The sequence below is a fragment of the Xiphophorus hellerii genome, chromosome 5, assembly GCF_003331165.1.
Source record: "Xiphophorus hellerii strain 12219 chromosome 5, Xiphophorus_hellerii-4.1, whole genome shotgun sequence".
Taxonomy (NCBI): Eukaryota; Metazoa; Chordata; class Actinopteri; order Cyprinodontiformes; family Poeciliidae; genus Xiphophorus; species Xiphophorus hellerii.
In genome coordinates, this window is record NC_045676.1 from 10,875,077 (window position 1) to 10,892,577 (window position 17,501).

General features: G+C 39.0%; 1 protein-coding gene and 1 long non-coding RNA gene across 15 annotated transcripts in view; one reads left to right on the forward strand and one right to left on the reverse strand.

Annotated features, from left to right (window-relative positions):
* Positions 1-170: 170 nt before the first annotated feature.
* Positions 171-4,452, forward strand: LOC116719883 (uncharacterized). Of its 2 annotated transcripts, none has more exons than XR_004339279.1 (4): positions 171-352; positions 782-1,041; positions 1,118-1,271; positions 2,779-4,452. It is a non-coding gene; the product is annotated as an uncharacterized LOC116719883 (long non-coding RNA). The 2 variants fall into 2 exon arrangements; XR_004339278.1 differs by having other exon boundaries at positions 868-1,041.
* A 2,113-nt stretch (positions 4,453-6,565) lies between these two features.
* The window catches only part of LOC116719882 (nuclear factor 1 X-type-like), a 124,820-nt gene continuing 113,884 nt past the window's right edge, over positions 6,566-17,501 (reverse strand). For 12 of the 13 annotated variants that reach the window (XM_032562657.1, XM_032562653.1, XM_032562650.1 and 9 more), the window contains 2 exons: positions 14,936-15,024; positions 6,566-11,281 (listed from right to left, as the gene is read on the reverse strand). In XM_032562657.1, coding sequence (XP_032418548.1) covers positions 11,267-11,281; positions 14,936-15,024 — 104 coding nt within the window. In that variant the 3' untranslated portion in view covers positions 6,566-11,266. The remainder of the gene's footprint in view (positions 11,282-14,935; positions 15,025-17,501) is intronic. The other variant, XM_032562655.1, reaches the window with a different exon arrangement.

The following is a 17,501-nucleotide window of genomic DNA, read 5'->3' on the forward strand; positions in this document are numbered from 1 at the left end:
CCTGAATAAACCATAAACAAAAATACCAGCGGCTTAAATTGTAAAAGAAATATATATACAACATTTAAAATGTGGCGACTTTATGCCCAAAGGCGGTGCTGGTGTTTATGTCACAAGCACATAAACTCAACCACACTGATGTTATGAGTGATGACCTGCTTTACAGGAAGTCGTAAAAGTGGGCGAGGCTTGTTTGGGTTCTTAGCTTTCCGAAGATGAAAAGAGATCGTCGATAAAACACGTAGGGCTTACTGTGCATAAAAATCAAGAAGAAGAGGATAAAATACGAGTAGGAGACGCACCAAACGTTTTTTACCAACCGCCGTTAAAAATCAAGAAGCACAAAGAGATGGTAAGTAGAGCAAGACGCGATACCGTTCAGCATAGCTCGGAACAGGTTTTTACCGTTTTAGGGTATTTTAATTAAAACAGTTAATTTGCGTGGCAACAGAAAACACGAGAGAAGCGTTTAAGGACTGGTCTATGCAGCTGGGTGTGTGCGGTTCTCTGTTTAGTTTCCTAACAGTTCATCCACACAGGACTTTCTCCAGTTCTAACATGGCCTTAACTGTCTTTTCTGTAGTTTTCCTGTCATGTGTTTTCCCTTTTCTTTGGCAAAACACTAAAGTAAAGGACACGCCACTTTGGGGAGATTTTCACATAGATTGTAAAGCACTTTAGTTGAACATGTTCATCCTTACGTGTTCGAGTCGCAGTTTAAAATGAGGATGCACTACCTCTATAAAAGCCCTCAGAGCTCCTTTTCTTCTTTTGTCCTTAGGAAGTTATAAACCTGAATTGGACAAAATAAGAATCAGCAGGTCAGACCAACTTGGCTTTATCTAATTTTAATGTGTGCATATTCAGACAACCAAGTCGTGCCTACCCCCACCCCCGCCTCCGCCTCCATCTTGTGAGACCAAGCCACCTAGAGGCTGTTCTCCACCGCGTCCTCAATATGCCGCAGTGCCTTTTATATGTGATTCAAGGCATCCAGTCCAAGAGACAGGCGATCAGGGAGACAATTCACATAACGTCCAGGTAAGCAAGCGCCTTCTCATCATTCTGGAGTTACAATGACCGGAGATATCTAAGATATGTCTTGATAAAATCTCAGCTGAGCCAGAACACTAGTGCTCCACCCCAGCACACAGACAACAGCACACCTCCACCTCCACATGGAGAGGAGGACACAGAGACCGACGGGGGGGAAGAAGCAACACCCAGTCCAGGAAACTGACCCCCCACCCCAGGCGTATGAGAACCCCCAGGTGTGTCATCATGAATAAGTTTCTGTTTTTACGGTAGAACTCTTTTGGCAGCAAGAAAGATAGTATCTCTACAGGTGCATCTGATTAATGAAATATGAAAATATGCAGAGTAATTCATTTTAGGTGTTTGTTTTCATTCATTTTGATGTTTATGCTAATAAAACCCCCAAAATTATGATTTCTTTTCTTAAGATCAATGAAAACGGGTTGTAATACAGAAAAATATTTCAGTATATTAGTTGGTCTGGGCTCGTTTTTCATTATTTACTGCATCAGTGCAGTGTGGCAGAGGTCATCAGGCTTCAGATAGTCCGCGTTGTTGGATCTGGTGACTGAAGGGTTTAGGTCAGTGCAGAACTGTCAAAACATGGTCATTACAGCAGGTGTTGGTACTGTCAGCTGAATCCCCATAAAGCTTCTCAGCAGAGGGAATCATGAGGCGCTATAAGATTTCCCACTAAGCTGACTTTGGCTATAATAAAGCACAGTGAACCAACATAAGGAGATGAAATGTCTCCCCACTTCCTCACTGGAAAACTCACCCTGGACTTTAAGGAATGTTGACCTTCTGCTCAACTTTTCCTGCAGACTATGGGAGCTTGATTCCCAAATGAAATCTAAACTTTATTTTGGCGCACTGAACCACATATAAGTAGATAGATAGATAGCATTTATTGTCATTGAACAGGATTCAACGAAATTTCTATTGCAGTAAGATGTGTCTGTCATTCACTTGTGGCTTAAAATTTTAATTTCAGTTAACAGAAGTCCTCAAAAGGCTGGTTCTGGCAGAATAAATTGATAAAACCACCTATGACTTTTAAGATACTAGCTTTCTCTACATTCAGTGAGAACTTCTTAAAATGAAACAATACTAAGCCTCTATTGTTATTGATGTAATTTGGTGCTGTGCAAATAAAATCTGATTTGATCTGACTATTATATCAATATAATATTTAAGCACACAACTGATGTGTTGAAGTTCTATTTGTGTGGCTCTCTAGTCTAGAGGGCCACACAAATGGCTGACGTATCAAACATGACTTAAAACGAGGAAGAGCAGATCTGTGTGGAGTGACTCCTGAAGCAGTCAGTCTTAGTTCACACCTTGTGAATCTCCCCAAACTCTTGAATAACCTTTGCTTTACAGTCAACTCAAAGTTGAATATCTTTCAGTCACATTTTTTCCTTCCACTGAATCTCCTGTGATTAATGAGCTTTTTTTTTTTTTAGCAATGACATTTTGTGGATAATGTGACTGTCTTGCCACATCAGCTGTCAAGTCATCAGACTTCCTCATAATTGTGTTATTATTCTAATTTTCAGTTTGGGTTTTGTTCAATTAGCTGTAACCTGTAATTATAAGTAAACACTTGAACTAAATCAGAATATATTGAATCTATGCGAGTTTCTTTTTTAAAATTCTATTACTTCCATAAATAAACATTTGTTGATTTTTATAATTTATTGAAATGCATTAATGCAATGTCAATTTTCACATCCCCAGCCTTCTGAGACCCCAAATCCTGAAGGAAATGTCAGTATGATGGATGAAGATGATGACATTCAGCATTCAAGAAGTGCTTAAGTTGTGTTCAGAATATATACTGTGTTCAGTTGAAATGATTATGCCCATAGGGACAAATTAGAGGAATTGTTTTCCTATTTTTAGACTGTCTAAATATTGGGCTACAGTAAAACCGACACTGTTTTTACTCTGTTCATAGCAGATCTTTTCTTTTTAAGATGTTTTCTTATCCCACAGATAATTAACTGTGGGATAACTGTGCAATGTAGAAGTAAATTTGGGCACACTCGATAACCTTGAAGCACATGATTAGTCAGAGACATCTTGCTACGGCACAATGAGCTGTCAGTTTTCTTCTACTTTTCCTTCACTTGCAGTTCCACAGGGGGACAGTTGGCTCAATTCATTTTGTGGACATAATACCATTGAGAGCTGTGCATACATTTTTTTTTTTTTGTGATTCTTTTGCTACACGGAGGTATGAGAAAATGAACTCTGTCTATCCCTTTGTGTTTTAGACATGAGATGAAGACTGACACACAGCTTCAAGCATTACTTATTTGGGCATTCTGAAAGTGGAACCTTAAAATTTCATTATTTCATTAAAGAAATGCCTCTGGAAAGTTTTCAAACAGGTGACCAGACAGGGAACACTGATAATTTTGGTTTGGAAAACCAAACCAAATTTTTCTGGCTTTTACCAAAAGGTCAAAGCCAGAATAGAATTGTGGGAGTTTTATGTATGTTACCATATATAGGGAGTGAGTGGTGTCAAATGAAGGACAGATAGACAAGGATGCATAACGCAAACTCTGAAGTTTGGTTTCTCCTCTGTTAAATTCATACTAGTCAAAAGTTTTTTTTTTAAAAAAGGCCTGTTTTCCAAGTGAGAGTTGCACAACTTCAGCTTCCACACTTTAAGCTATTTAAAAAGTAAAATTACAAAAGGAATGTCATTCATTGCTTTCAATCTAATTAAATTGAAAGGCTGGTAATTATGGTAGAGTATTTATTTATTAAAAATGCACTAAGTTCTAATGAAAATTACCTGTGTAACAGCAAACTATTATGTCAAGTCAGAAGATAAAGCTTTAAGTTTTGAGGCATGGTAAATGGATCTTGATGCTGGATTATAATAAACAAGAGGCTAGATAATAAATAATAGATCACCAAAGAAAAGAGTGTCAGAGTTGTGTAATACCAGATTTAAAGTGAATTGTTATTTTGTTTTTGCAGTGGGTAGTTACTTCTCAGATTGAAATTCATGCTGTTGGTTTATTTTTATGTTAAAACATCTGCTTAGCTCATATTTCCATACTTTAACACACCATGTGTAATGCTGGTTGGCTTTGTTTTGTATTTTTACATGATAACTATGTCTCACTTTGAGAATTTTTGTTGTTTTAGTTTGTTGATATATTTTTATTCAATATGTACCTTTAGGATTTATTTTTTTCCACTGTCACTTGTGGAAAAAAATATGCATGCATGCATAGGATGGGATAATGTATTGAAGTAAATAATCGATACTTTCCTTTAATTTTCTTTGAATTGGACTGAGTAGAAATGTAACTTCTATTACTTGAGTTTCTCTAAAACAATATTTGTTGAGAAATGACAGTATATGAATAAACTGAATTAAATTTTAGACTATGTTTTTTGTCATCAAAACATTTCTTTATATCTTAAACTCAAACTTTTTTGTTATAATTTAGTGTTTCAGGACAAATTGATGATCCATAAGTGAGAATGCTAAAGATTCAAGTGTTGTTGGAGGTATGCGTGGCTTTACATTCACAGTATATTTTCACAGTGGAACTAGTAATATCTCACAAGTAAAATAATACCTCTATTGATTTGACAGGGAAAACAAAAAAGTGAAATTGCTTTACAGAATTAAGAGAGGAGTCAGAAACATAAGGACCAAGTAGTGTTCGACAATGAGAGTTAAAATTAAGTTGGAGAAAATAATGTAAATCCTCTTAAATCTAGCATGTACTGTATGAAATCCTAATCTAGATTAACTGAGTTTTAGCAGCAGCAGGTTCTAAACTGATTTGATTTATCAAACAAAAACTGAAGTTTAAGAAAAACCTTTGTACGGTAGGATTTAAGAGGGAAAGCAGCTGCCAGATGCTGGTGTTTAAAGCCTCTATAAAAACAGAAGTATGCTGGTCGGGAGCGCACATGTTTCTTTCAGCACAACGCCAAGGAAGAAGGTCACCAGTAGTTTAGAGATGCAACTGTTGCCATCCCTTAATCTGGGAAGGGTTACACGACCATTTCCAAACTAAAGACAAAAACGTTAGTGGAAAAAAATAATACAACTGCCAGTATTTGTTGGAGTGGACATCCAAGATAGTAATGCTGAGGGAATTTGTAAAAGCTACAAATTGGACTACACAGGCATCAGTAAGCATGTTAAATACTAAAGTTCATGTCAGCAGAAGAAAAAATTGAAGAAGCATGTCAATTTGAAAGGGTTTCAATTGGATCGCCTAATTTCTATGAAAATATGTTAGCATGCTGAACCGGAATAAATAACAAGACTTCTGGAAGAATGTCCTTATGACAGATTAGAGCAAAGAACAAATATTTATGACACACAGCACTATGTTTAAAGAAATCCTAAAACAGTATATCAGCAATTACAGTACATCTCATATTAACTTACAAGCACAAGGGTGGAGAGATGATGATTGGCCAACAATCTAATCCCAGATTAAGGGATGGATGTAGGACCTGAGCACATTGCAGTCATTGAGTGAAGATTTCTAGAGTTAAATGTGGTGGATTCTTTTCATCACTTAAAGCAGAAATCACTGAACAAAAAGGTTAAAGTTGTTGTGAAGATCCATTCAAAGTCCAAAATGTCACCCTGATTTAAAGAGCTGTGCGGAAAGGAAAATCTGAAAACATCAATGAACAATGAAAAATCCTCTATAACAGTGTAAAGTGCCGACAGTCATAAAGAAAAGCACCACTTCAAGTCGTTGCGGTCCAGATTTGCTTTACACGTTTCTGAATCACAGGGTGTATTTTTATTTAATTTTTTTCCATTTTGGTCCCATTTTTGTTTAGCAAAGAAAAATGTATGAGTCTTACACATGTTGTTGCCATTTGTGTTGAATTTTTGTGAAAGTGTAAGTTCTATCAATTTAGTTTTTCTATGGGCAGATTCGGTATAGTTACTGTAAGTTAGTTTGGAACCAAAGTATGTATTTGGAATTGTTAAAATTACTTTGGTAACTTTTAAACCCTGGTGGAGAGGCCTTTTGTTTGTCAAATGATTTTTTTGACTTTAATATCATGCCCTTCAAAGCCTCAAAACCAAAATTATTTACACTTTTTGAACTTGTAAGATCAGATTGTTAACTTTTGTTTTCATCTAAGTTGTAAGAGATTTTTTGTTATTGTTCTATTTTTTTGCTAGAAATAACCTACAATCATTACAATCAAGTTGGAAGTGCGTTCAAGTTGGAAATGCCTTCAACCACCTATTCCACACATGGCCTTCCTTGAAATAATTTTGGTTTTGGAGCTTAGAAGGCCATGACAGTACAACTTCACAACCAAGATAATTTTTACATGTCCAGATACGTAATAACCCCAACAACTGAAAGAGGGTGTACCATCTGTTTCTCGTGTCTGTGGTTCAATAGGAATAAATGGGGAAAAAATGCTTGAATCCCAGAGATTACCCTTTTATATTCAGTTCCACTCCATCTTGAGGCATCAGGAAGAAAGACATGACACAGCAGGGTGGTACAGTCAAGAACATCCTTTTTATTCAATCAGGTACTGCTCTTCTCAAACTGTGTTTTTCTTCTTATGGAAAAGAAACTGTAATTAACACATGCATTTCACCTAGAGCTCTGGGGGTGTTCTTACAAAGAAGTGGGGCTGCACTGAGGATACTAACAGGGGTGCAGAAGAGCTGGGGATCAAGGGATCAGGGGTAAGGGGGGCACTGGAGATGGGGGTGGAGGGCTGCCTATTTCACCAGTAACCATACACATTAAGAAGATCAGAAGACCAAAATAAACAACAAAACAAAGAGACGGAGCAGTCCGGCATGAGGTGGGCAGAGGTGAAACGGGGAGGGACTTCCTGAATCCTCTCAAAGCAGAGAGATCAGGTTCTTGGTGGCGTCTTTAGCGATCTGGTTGTTGCGTGGTAGGTGGCTAATACTGCTGAGGGTTTCACAGTGTGGAACCTGCCGTAAACAACGATACCTTTCTTTGAAAAGTTTGGTTAGAATTGATATGAGATTTTAACCAAGGAAATAAAACCACCCCTTTCAGCCTCATGTGGGACATTTCCGGTTATAAGGTGCTTGTAGCTTTAATTTTACAGGTCGAAGCTTCCTCATAGGAAGCCTAAATGACAGCATACCCTGATAGCAAATATGAAAAAGAATTCCTAATTAAAAGGGAACAAAAAGGGGGTACAGAACAAAGCCATAATATAAATAGCCAAAAGAAAAGATCAAACTCTTATCCTAGCCTGAGCAGCCCCTTACCAACCTCGCCATAGCAGTTCATTCAGCCCCATCGACCCCATCAATCTTCTTTGTAAGCCTCTCTCTTCTCTTGCACACACTCCCTTAAACTCTGCCGTACCTCCTGAACCCACCTAAGGACACCCCCAACAGCCCATCAGTGTAATTTGTTCACTTACATTAGCTGCTGAATGGAGAAGCTGAAGAAGATGGGTATGGTAATACAATGTGAAGCATACAGACAAGAATAACATGTGAGCTAACTGCATTCTGCTCAGACAAAAAGTTCCTCTGCAAATATTTTTTTCTCGTTTTTTTTTTTTTTCTTCTATTTTTACCCTCGCCACAGCGGAGAGGGCGGGACAGAGCGCGCGCGAGAGAGACGGAGAGTGACGGACACAGTTACAGACTACTCCAGTGCCTAAGCGAAAACAGACAGTGGAGACAGAAGAAAAGAAAACAAAAGCAAGAGTTGAACAAGAACAAGTTTGTTTTTTTTTTTTGCCTATTTGAATTTTTTTTTTCATCATTTATCAATAAAAAGTAAAGAACTAATTCACACCAGTTTTCTTTTGTACTTTACAAAGGCGCATATCTATATATATATTATAAACATATAGATACACAGCTTTGAAAATTAAGTAAGGATAAAGGGGAGGAACATTGAAGAGGGGATTCATTTTACAGCCAGAGGAAGGAGCTTTCCCTGAGCGCTGATTGGGCAGCAACCTTTTGCTGCCTTGTGACACTCAGGGGCAATCTGCAACCTAAAGCCATTTCCAAAAAACAAAACAAAAAAAGGGGCATTTTGAATTACAAAATGGAGTCTGTGAACAAAAGGCACTTTCAAGGGACAACCTTTACAGCTGGGAAACTATACACTACGGCACAAGCACTATAAGAGTCATCATTTACAAAGGAGGGAGTGGAAAGGAAGGGGGAGAGGCTCACCTTGCTGACTGCTATATAAATGGCTCAGACCTCTTATTTCTGCCTGATTAGATGCTATTATGCCCCCTTTCTCATTATGTTTTCTGTACAGACGTTCAGTATCCACATCAGCACCAGAACTCCAATTCCAACTCTGGATTCACAAAAAGGTTGAAAAAAATGAGGATTATGGATGTGAAGCATCAGGAGGAAGAGAATAATTTCAGCTGTTTATGCCAATGTTTTGTGTGGAAAAAAAAGAAAAAGAATGAAACTGGGAGGGTTGTTTCGCTTTTGCTGGTGAGTTTCAGGCAGTGCATGGCTAAGTTTTCTGTTTAGGGTTTGCTTCTTTCGAAAGGTTGAACCAGAATGCCTTTTGTGTCACAACCTTAAGGAACAGGAACCTCTCCCCATACTAGATACAAAGAGAAGAATACAAAGAGAGAGGAATAATGCTGCTTCCTAAATGGTCTGTTATTTTTGTTCATTTATAATAGTTCTGAAAAGGAATCTGGATTTATAGTGTTAAAGCACCAGTTTTCATTTGATAGATTCTGTTTTGAAGCTGTGTAGATTATTTTTTTTCCTTCAGCCCTCCCACATTTTTATAAACAAATGATTACACATAAAACATTTTTAAAAAAGAGACAAAAGAAATAAAAACAAATACCCCCAACTTACAAAGACTAGGATTTTTCATGGCCCTCTAGTTTAGAGTCCTGGAGCTTACGGACTTGAAACAAATACAATTTTTTTTTTCTCTTTTCTCGTAGCTTTCTTAAAAATCTCTAACAGACAAACACAATGATCTACCCAATGCATTGCACGTGGCTCAATCGACACATTATTTTCAATAATAATACTTTCCATCAAAAACAAACACTTTTCTTCAAACCTACGGTCGATTCTTTTTTTTTAACATGATCATCTAGGTATTATAATGCAGATGGCGATGGTGTGTGTCGTTTTGATTCGAAACAGCAAGGCGATCTTACTGAAACGGATTGTGTGTGGGGGGGTAAGAGTTCAGAAAATAACTAGACTGCCAACAAGCTTGAGGAGTAAAAGTGGAAAAGAAGCATTCATCATAAATATATATGTATATTATCTCTCTGTCTTTATAAGAAATAAAAAAAAAAATGGTTGCAGTCCTCTATGAACATCCGTCCTGGGCCAAAGATTTCCACATGCACCAACACCAACATTCCCTGTAGCCTTAGCTTATATACGGGAATAGAACCTGAAGTCAAGTTAATTACTAATTGCATGGAGGGAATACAGAGGCACTTCCATATATTGTCGTAGACTTGCTGTACATAGAGCTAATGTTTCTATAGAGACCCAGTCCTCTCACAGCCCAGTTTACTATCCCTGCAAAACAGAACCAATAGCCCGGCAGTCCAGTTATTTTGTGAGGTCAGCTTTTGTGAGTTGGATTGTGTCATGATGAAAATAACAGCGATTCTAATGTGAACATTTACATAAAAATAGTTCAAATTAAAAAGACAACCTTTAAATGAATGAAAAACCATTAACAAAGGCGGTTTGGAGAACCAAGTTTAAAAGGCTTCCCTTTTATTCAGGTTGCCGGTGGTTTTAGTGTGCATTTTGTATATGGGTGTGTATACGTGTGTGTGGGGGGGTGGGCAGGGGTGTGTATGTTTTCTGGATGTCCATGTGACTGGGATACAGCATGAAGCAATGCAAGGGATGCATGTGATGAGCTGTTGCCACTGTGCTGTCTATTTGTGAGAAGTTTGAGAAACTGCTGCTAAAGTCTGAATTTCCTACTTATTGAATAACTGCAAACTACAGAAACGCATGATGGCATGACATGCAAGAGAAGGTGCAAAACAATCCAGGTGATACAAACCCAAAACCAAATCTGAAAGAAATTGCAAGAAAAACAAAATTAAAGCTAATAAACTGAAGCTGATGCTGTGCGCGCACTGCTGTTGAGGGATAATAGGGTGATTGTATGCATGCTTGTGACTGAGAATGTGTCATGTTTAGGGGCCAAGACGTTAACACAGCTTCATCCCTACGGTGACAGTCAACCTCAGTCCTCTCCTCCAATCACTCATCTGACCACTGATGTGCAACATGATTCATCCCTTATTAAAAATGAATTAATAGTGCATAGGTGAGGGGACGAAAGAGCACATGTAGAGTTAGTGTTATGACTGTCTGTCGTGTGTTCACTTTCTTGCACTCGCCTCATGGCTTTCACTTCTCCTACTAGCAGGACGCCCTGATTCTTCGACAGGTAAACAAAGACCAGCCACTTAGTGCATATATGTCACACCATCAGATGGTGTCACCATGATTGGCCAATCGGAAATGAAAGGGGCTCAGGGCTGAGTGAGTGGAGCGGCAGAGTGTGCTGACACAGAGGTATGAGGCTGTGGTTAACTCTTGAGCTCCAGCTGTGATGGCGGTATGTGGGGCAGTGGGTGGAAAGTGGGACCGTGACGCTGGGGGAGAGATGTGCAGAATAAAATTCACGGATATGCACGTATGAAATGTGGGTAGTGATCTTTTCAACTTGCACATCTGACTCCGCCATTTGTCGTTACGCTCATTTTTGTTTGGATCTCCCAGCCAATGCATGGAGTTTCATTGTGGAGACAACAAAATGTAAAAGAAATATATAATATATGTATATAAAAGAAAGATAAACAAATGTTAAATTGGTCATTTGTCAGGTTTTTACATTGTGTTTCCTTTCTGCCATTTCAAAGTGTTTGTGAGACAGTTCCTCCTCTTCCCTGCATTCTGAGTCTGTCCGTTCAATCTCATTGGAGCCTCCTCCATGAAAAGGGAACAAACAGTCCTATTCGAATCGTGTTGGAGTGGGAGTCCTCTTGGGGCGCTGTGGGTTTTTTCCATTTTCTGTAGTAGTACTTTCAATAGTGTTTGGCGAGAAAGACCTTTTTAGTGTCAGCAGTTTGTTCTTTACCAGAGGTGATGCGTTTTTGTTTTTCAGATTTCCAATTTTCATGACACACATTTAGCTGTTGCTTCAGAGAGGCCTTGTCAGAGGAACCAGGACTGTGAAGAAAAAACAAACAAACAGAAAACATGTTTTGCTTAAGATTTTACACTTTTAAGATTCTCGGGGCATTCGTATTTAAAATCAATTAACCCAAGTCAATCATTACAAGCAGCATGCAGAGAAAAGCATGGCAAGGTGTGAAAAGTTATTCATTTTGAACAGAGAACATTTCACATATATACATGAGCTTAAATACAATATAAATTAAAAGTAAAGTGAAAAATGTTAAATTCACAAAACCTCAGTGGAAATCATTGTTACAGTATTCATTTTTAACTAGATCATAAGCGAAGGAAGATAAGAAAAATCTAAAGAACAAAAATTTTGTTCAACAATAACACATTTTGTTTTTAGTTATTTCTAATGTATATATATATTTTTTTACCACTTAGTCACCTTTCTGATTGTGTAAAATGTAATGTGAACATATGCATAAACATGAATATTTTTGAAACATATACAGTCATACCAAGTAAAATTCAATATGCCTTGCAATGAAGCTTGTTTGTAAGATTAAAAGTATTTTTTGAAACTGATAACCTTTAAGTAGCTACTAAACATACTTTTCATTAAGTACCCCCGTCAGTATTAGATGTTTTTGTTTTGTTTAATTTTTTGTTGTCATTTGTAAGACAAAAGTCAACATAATTAACAAAAATAAAGACTTGTAGTCTTTTTAATCTATAAAATATGTTCCACTAAATGACTTGAGGTACTGAGATAAATAAACATTTTTATAATATTAAAATGTATTGAACATTATTGTATTTAAAATTGAATGTTGAATTTTATTACTGGTGCTTTGTTTATATACCTTACCTTAAAAGCAAGTAAAAGTATTTTAGGATCAAACTCTTGGCAGCATTAATACACAGCAGGATTTTCTATCCAACTGGTTCCAGGACTACACTGAACTGAACACTGGCAATCAAAAATGCTATGCTTGTCATCTCGAAAACTCCTAAACTCCTGATTTAGTTTTTAATCTACCTAATTCCAGATAAAACATTACCAAAAGGTCAGATTGGCATTGAAATAACACAAGCTCTTCTTCTCTGCTGTAAATGTTTGGCTGACATCAGCTTACACACAGTTATAAGTGGATTAAAGCCTGACATGGCAGGTCTATTGACAAACAGCATGTTGTTTAAAAACTACTTAAATTTATCTTAATAAGTAATTTGTTTTTCAGAGATTTACACATAAATAGTGTGATTTGTATAGTTAAGTCATCACTCTGAACTATGATTGTCTACAGAAATCACAATGTAACAGGAGAACGGTCAAACACTTACTGGAGGACATTTTAAGAGATTGGTGTGTTATTTAAAAGAACCAGTTAAGAAGTCAGTACAACACAGGCTCAGTTTATCATGGGAACCGCTTTGGTGAAAAAACCCCAAGTAGGTGTTTTTGTGAAATAGATAAAGCATATTTAGAACCATATATCTGAATTATCCATCAACCACTAGAGGGCGACCCTCTACTCCTTTTGCAACATTAGTCGAGCTCCGCTGTCCCATTTAATACAAAGTTGTTTTCAATTTTATACCTTCCTCTCACAGGTTATGTCACATGGCTTACTTTTTAAAATAAAACAGTTGTGCTTTCACAAAGTTAGCAGTACTTGTGTCGCTATTTAGTTTTCCACTTCACCAGCGAAGGACTGTAGCGTCTCTATCGTTTGCTACCAGTTTACATGTAAGGTGATCTTACTACTATGTGTGTGCACTGTGGGTCAGAGTACTCTCAGGCTACAAGGTAAAGCTTCTGTGAGCAGCTAGTCCAGAGATCGGGTTTCTCAGTCTGATAAGATGGCAGAGTAGAGGCTTTGGCACAGGCCGAGCGCTTCTGGCAGCTTGTGACATTCCACAGACTTCAGCTTAAAGAGAGCAGCTACTCACTGCACCTTCAACAGCAAACTCTCTGTTGTCTCCTCCACATACATAAGTAAACCTTAAGAAAATATCAATCCTCTCAAACTTCTTCATCCCCAACACATCTGTCTGATCATGGTGTCTGTAGATAACACCTCCTTCTGCTGGCTCCACCAAGCTTTTTCCTTTCCTCTCTCTCTTACTTCAACTCACTCAATGTAATCCTTGGCAATGGAAAGAGACCCCCCTGCAACACCCCCCCCCCCCCCCCCTCTTTCAAGTCCAAGTTCAACTGCCTATGACATCATGTCTGGTTGCTGCTGGCAACCAGACAGCCGGGACGTGACTGTGGAGTGCAGCGAGCTTCAACTAACTCCTTCTCATTTCAACTGTCCCGTTCTTTCTTGTTTTTCATCCAGGCTTCCATATCTTCCCTTCCCTTTTCCTGCATAGCTGACGCCTGGCCACCAGAGAGCTCCTCAGACCAGCTTTTGTCTGCTCATTACTCTGACAACAGTGGGAAGGCTCTCTCCTTCTGTCTTGGCTAGTTGGCTTGCAGACCTCAAGGCGGGCTGGCAGGGCCATCGTCTGAAGCTCGCCATATGCCAGAGAACAGCAGGACAGGCAGAGACCTCTGCTACTCACACAAGCTGAGGCTGGAGCTGACCTACAAGGCTCAGCTAACTGAGAGCTGATGCTATCAGTGCCTACGTTGTTACTGTGCATAGCAGAAATCTAAAAGAAATGGCTTAAGTGCAAATGTTTTAATGATTTTTTATTGATAAGAGAAAACTAGCATGCTAGGGAGAAGTAAGTTCTTTATTGTAGGGCATGTGGGGCAGGATTTTTGGCTCAGGACTAAAGTGTATGTGCATACACGTTAAATCACGTTTGGACCGTGTTTGGATGTCCCCTAAGTGCCAAAGCTGCATCTGTGGAAGAGTGGTGCAGGTGGGGGGTTTGGGAAGCAGAAGGAGCTCATGGGGAACGTGGACAGATCATGCACCAGGGGGAGGTGGGGGCGTGCCGACCAGAAACGCAGATCGTTTCCATGTGTGTGTAGGGAGGACGGGAGAGCTGAGTTGGCTGCAGGCAGGTGCGGTTAGCCCCTAATGAGAAAAGTTGTGTTGGTGATGGAGGAGGCCCAAGACACTGCAGCCCAGTGGCAGAGCATAGCCAAAGCTGAAACCACAATGTAGTGCACTGCTGGCCTCACACGCTGCACTAACACACACTGTGGGACCTTGTAGAGATAAATCAACACTGCTGGAGCTAAAACGAACTGGCATTGCTTATTCTCACTGTGGGGAATCTACTGTGGTACAGGCACTGTAAACCAATACTGAAACTGAAGGCCTTGATACATGGGCAACACTCAATGTAGCAGAGAAAGTTTGGAGAGAAGGAAAAGAGTTTTTCAGCAGAAACAGAACGGAAAAAGATGGTAAAAAGCTAAAAAGTTAACCCTCAAAGTGCCACAGTTTAGATTTCAGAAAACCTGTGGCAAATATCATAACTAATTATCAACTTTAGCAGGCTGCTAAAACAGATCAACTGATTAACTATTGCCTTTATATCATGGCCTTCATTCTAAAGAACATGCCTCTTTAATCAGAGCCTGCCACTTGAAAAGGTGCATCTTTAAACGGCAAAGTGCAAAGTCGGGCTTATAGTGGGTGATGAGCGAAGAGGAAGAAAAAGACACAAACAAAGAGGGAGGAGGAGGCGGTGGATATGTGGATGTTTAGTAAATGAGGGAGGCTGGCAGGGTACCTGAGTCTGCTGGGGGATATTCAGAAAGTTGTCCCGTGTTCCGATGCCGACAAACCGGTTGGGAGCTGTGGAGCCTGGCGTGGAGTATGCTACAAACAGAGAGATACAAGTGTGTACATGCTTTTACACACACGCATACACACTCAGCCTGTAATAGAGTCTGATGCTCTCATCATTGTTTCCTTTAAGATTGAATATAGCGATAATTAACCTGCTAAGGGTGTGACTGTATATTTCTGTCAAATGAGTTTCTTGAAAAACTCATTAAGAGGGAAAAATGCTGATTCCTTATTGGATAGTAGTTATTTGTCCACATTGTTGGCAGGTTCCTTATAATATATATAAACCCACCATTTAATTGTTTTGAAGGAGGGGCAAACAGTCTGCAAACAGACACTTCTCAGCAGCCCCCTGGCCTCCATTAGAAGCCACTGGGTTTTCAGAAAACCAGTGAGAAAATAGTGTGGACGTCACATGGAGGAACACTACTCATTGATATTTATAACTAATTCACAGTTAATAGAATAAGGGCTGGATGGGGAGAGGGTTGGGGGTGAGGGTACCACTCAGTTAAGCCACAGGACCAAATTTAGGGCAGTTGTGCTAACAGGACTCCAACATGGTGGCTGAGAGGAACCTTTGCTGTGTTTGATCTGAACGAGTAGAGGGGATGGGGATGCGTAGGGGTGACAGTGACAGGACTGGAAACTGATGCATGTGTGAGCGTTACCATATGCATCTGTATGCATGTTTACATGTGCTTTATGATTATTATTAAGATATACAGACAAAAAATTAAAGGGAAAGAAAAACTTTACAGTGATAACAGTCATCAGGATGAGGAAAAAAAAAATGACGAAACATCTCCGTATTTATTTATATAGAAGTTAATATAAATAAATAGGTCTGACAGGTTAATCTGAGACTGTAGGAAGAAGCTGAAATGTAAGGAAGAGAAGAAAAAGAAGGAAAAAGGAGCCCCGGTTGCTCTGTCCAGCGCCCCCTCCTGGTGTGCCTCTCCCATGACCCGACTCTCGCACCGCACCTGTTTGGGATGGAACCAACCAGAGCCTCACCGCTCTCAGATCACACTCCTCTTACGCACTCCCCCAGCATAGCACTAATTAAACAGGTTTGATTAGATTTTCCTCTTCATGTTTACAGACAATCCTTCTTCTTGCAATGATGTGACTTTCTTGTCTAGTTTGTTCCCAATTTTTAATTGTTATGAGATTTGTGTGAAAATGGCGAGGGGATTGCTTTTGTGAAGTGGGGCATGGAGTCTTTTTGGAGTCGACGCCAACTGCCCTAATTTTGTTCCCTTAAAAATGAAAAAGAGAAAAATAAAGGAAAAATGAAACAAAGAAAGGAAAATATGAGCAAATATATATATACACAAAAAAGAAAGGAAGAAAGCAAAAAAGAAATGAGACGAGGGTAGATTGTATTGCAGATGTCAGAGGGACATGCAAAGGCTGCTTTGATCAAAGGCTTGGAGCAAGAGAGGAAATAAGCTCTGCTCTCCTTTTGCAAACTACCAAACATATCTAAAAGAAAGGAGAGAAACTACACTGCCTCTTGTGGAGCAAAGAGGAAATCTAACACCAGAGAGAAAAAGAGGGAGAGAAAAGGTGGAGGAAGGAAGCAGAACTGGTTTGCAAAGACATGGAGAGAGAAAAGACGACTGACTTTCAAAGCGTGGAGGAGTGAGCCCCTTTCAGACATGAACTGCTTTCATTAAACTGGACGGCATCTGTGCTCCCTATACAACCATTTCTGACATGCTCCTAATCAGGCTGTCTAATTTAGCATTTTGGGTGCTAAAGATGGGGCAGACATGGAATGATTAAAACACTATCCCTAGTGGGGTAAAAAAAAAAAGACTGATTTTTACTAGCTCATAAAGCTAAATTTCATTTCTGTTAGAGGACTCTGTCTCTTAGAAACAAAAGGCAAGTTATTTTCATTTTGAATATTAACCTTTTTTAGCTGCTACTGTTTATTGCTGCTATAGTTTAGTTTCTGCAGTGCACATGACATTCTAATAGGCATGTCTATGGCAAAACAACATGTATTTATTTGAATGAAAGTCCCAAATCTAGTAGGCCTTCAGTGTTACATCTACATATGAATAGATATATATATGTACAGTTTGTGCACAAAGTATCTATGTCCATCACTGTTTAGATTATCTGTTATTAAAACCATGAGGTAAGAATAACATGAATGTGACCTGAATGTATGAATACATGAATTATGCCTTTTAACAGCTTGATGAAGGCATTAATGCAACAAACTCATGTCTGAAAAGGGCTGCAGAGAAGCGTGACAGAGGATCTCTGGTTTGGCAAAGGCGTGGGCTTCTGACCTGACAATATCACTGGTTGCTTGTACACTAAGGTAGTGTACATTTGATAAGAGGAAGGCAAGCAAATCTGTAAGTTTCCTGGGGGCTGCTGGGTGTTTGAGCAGACTGCAACCTAATGGAAAACTCAAACCGCTAAAACTAACCACTGCCAGGGTAGCCATAATAGAGGTTCCAGATATTTCATACATTTATTAAAGA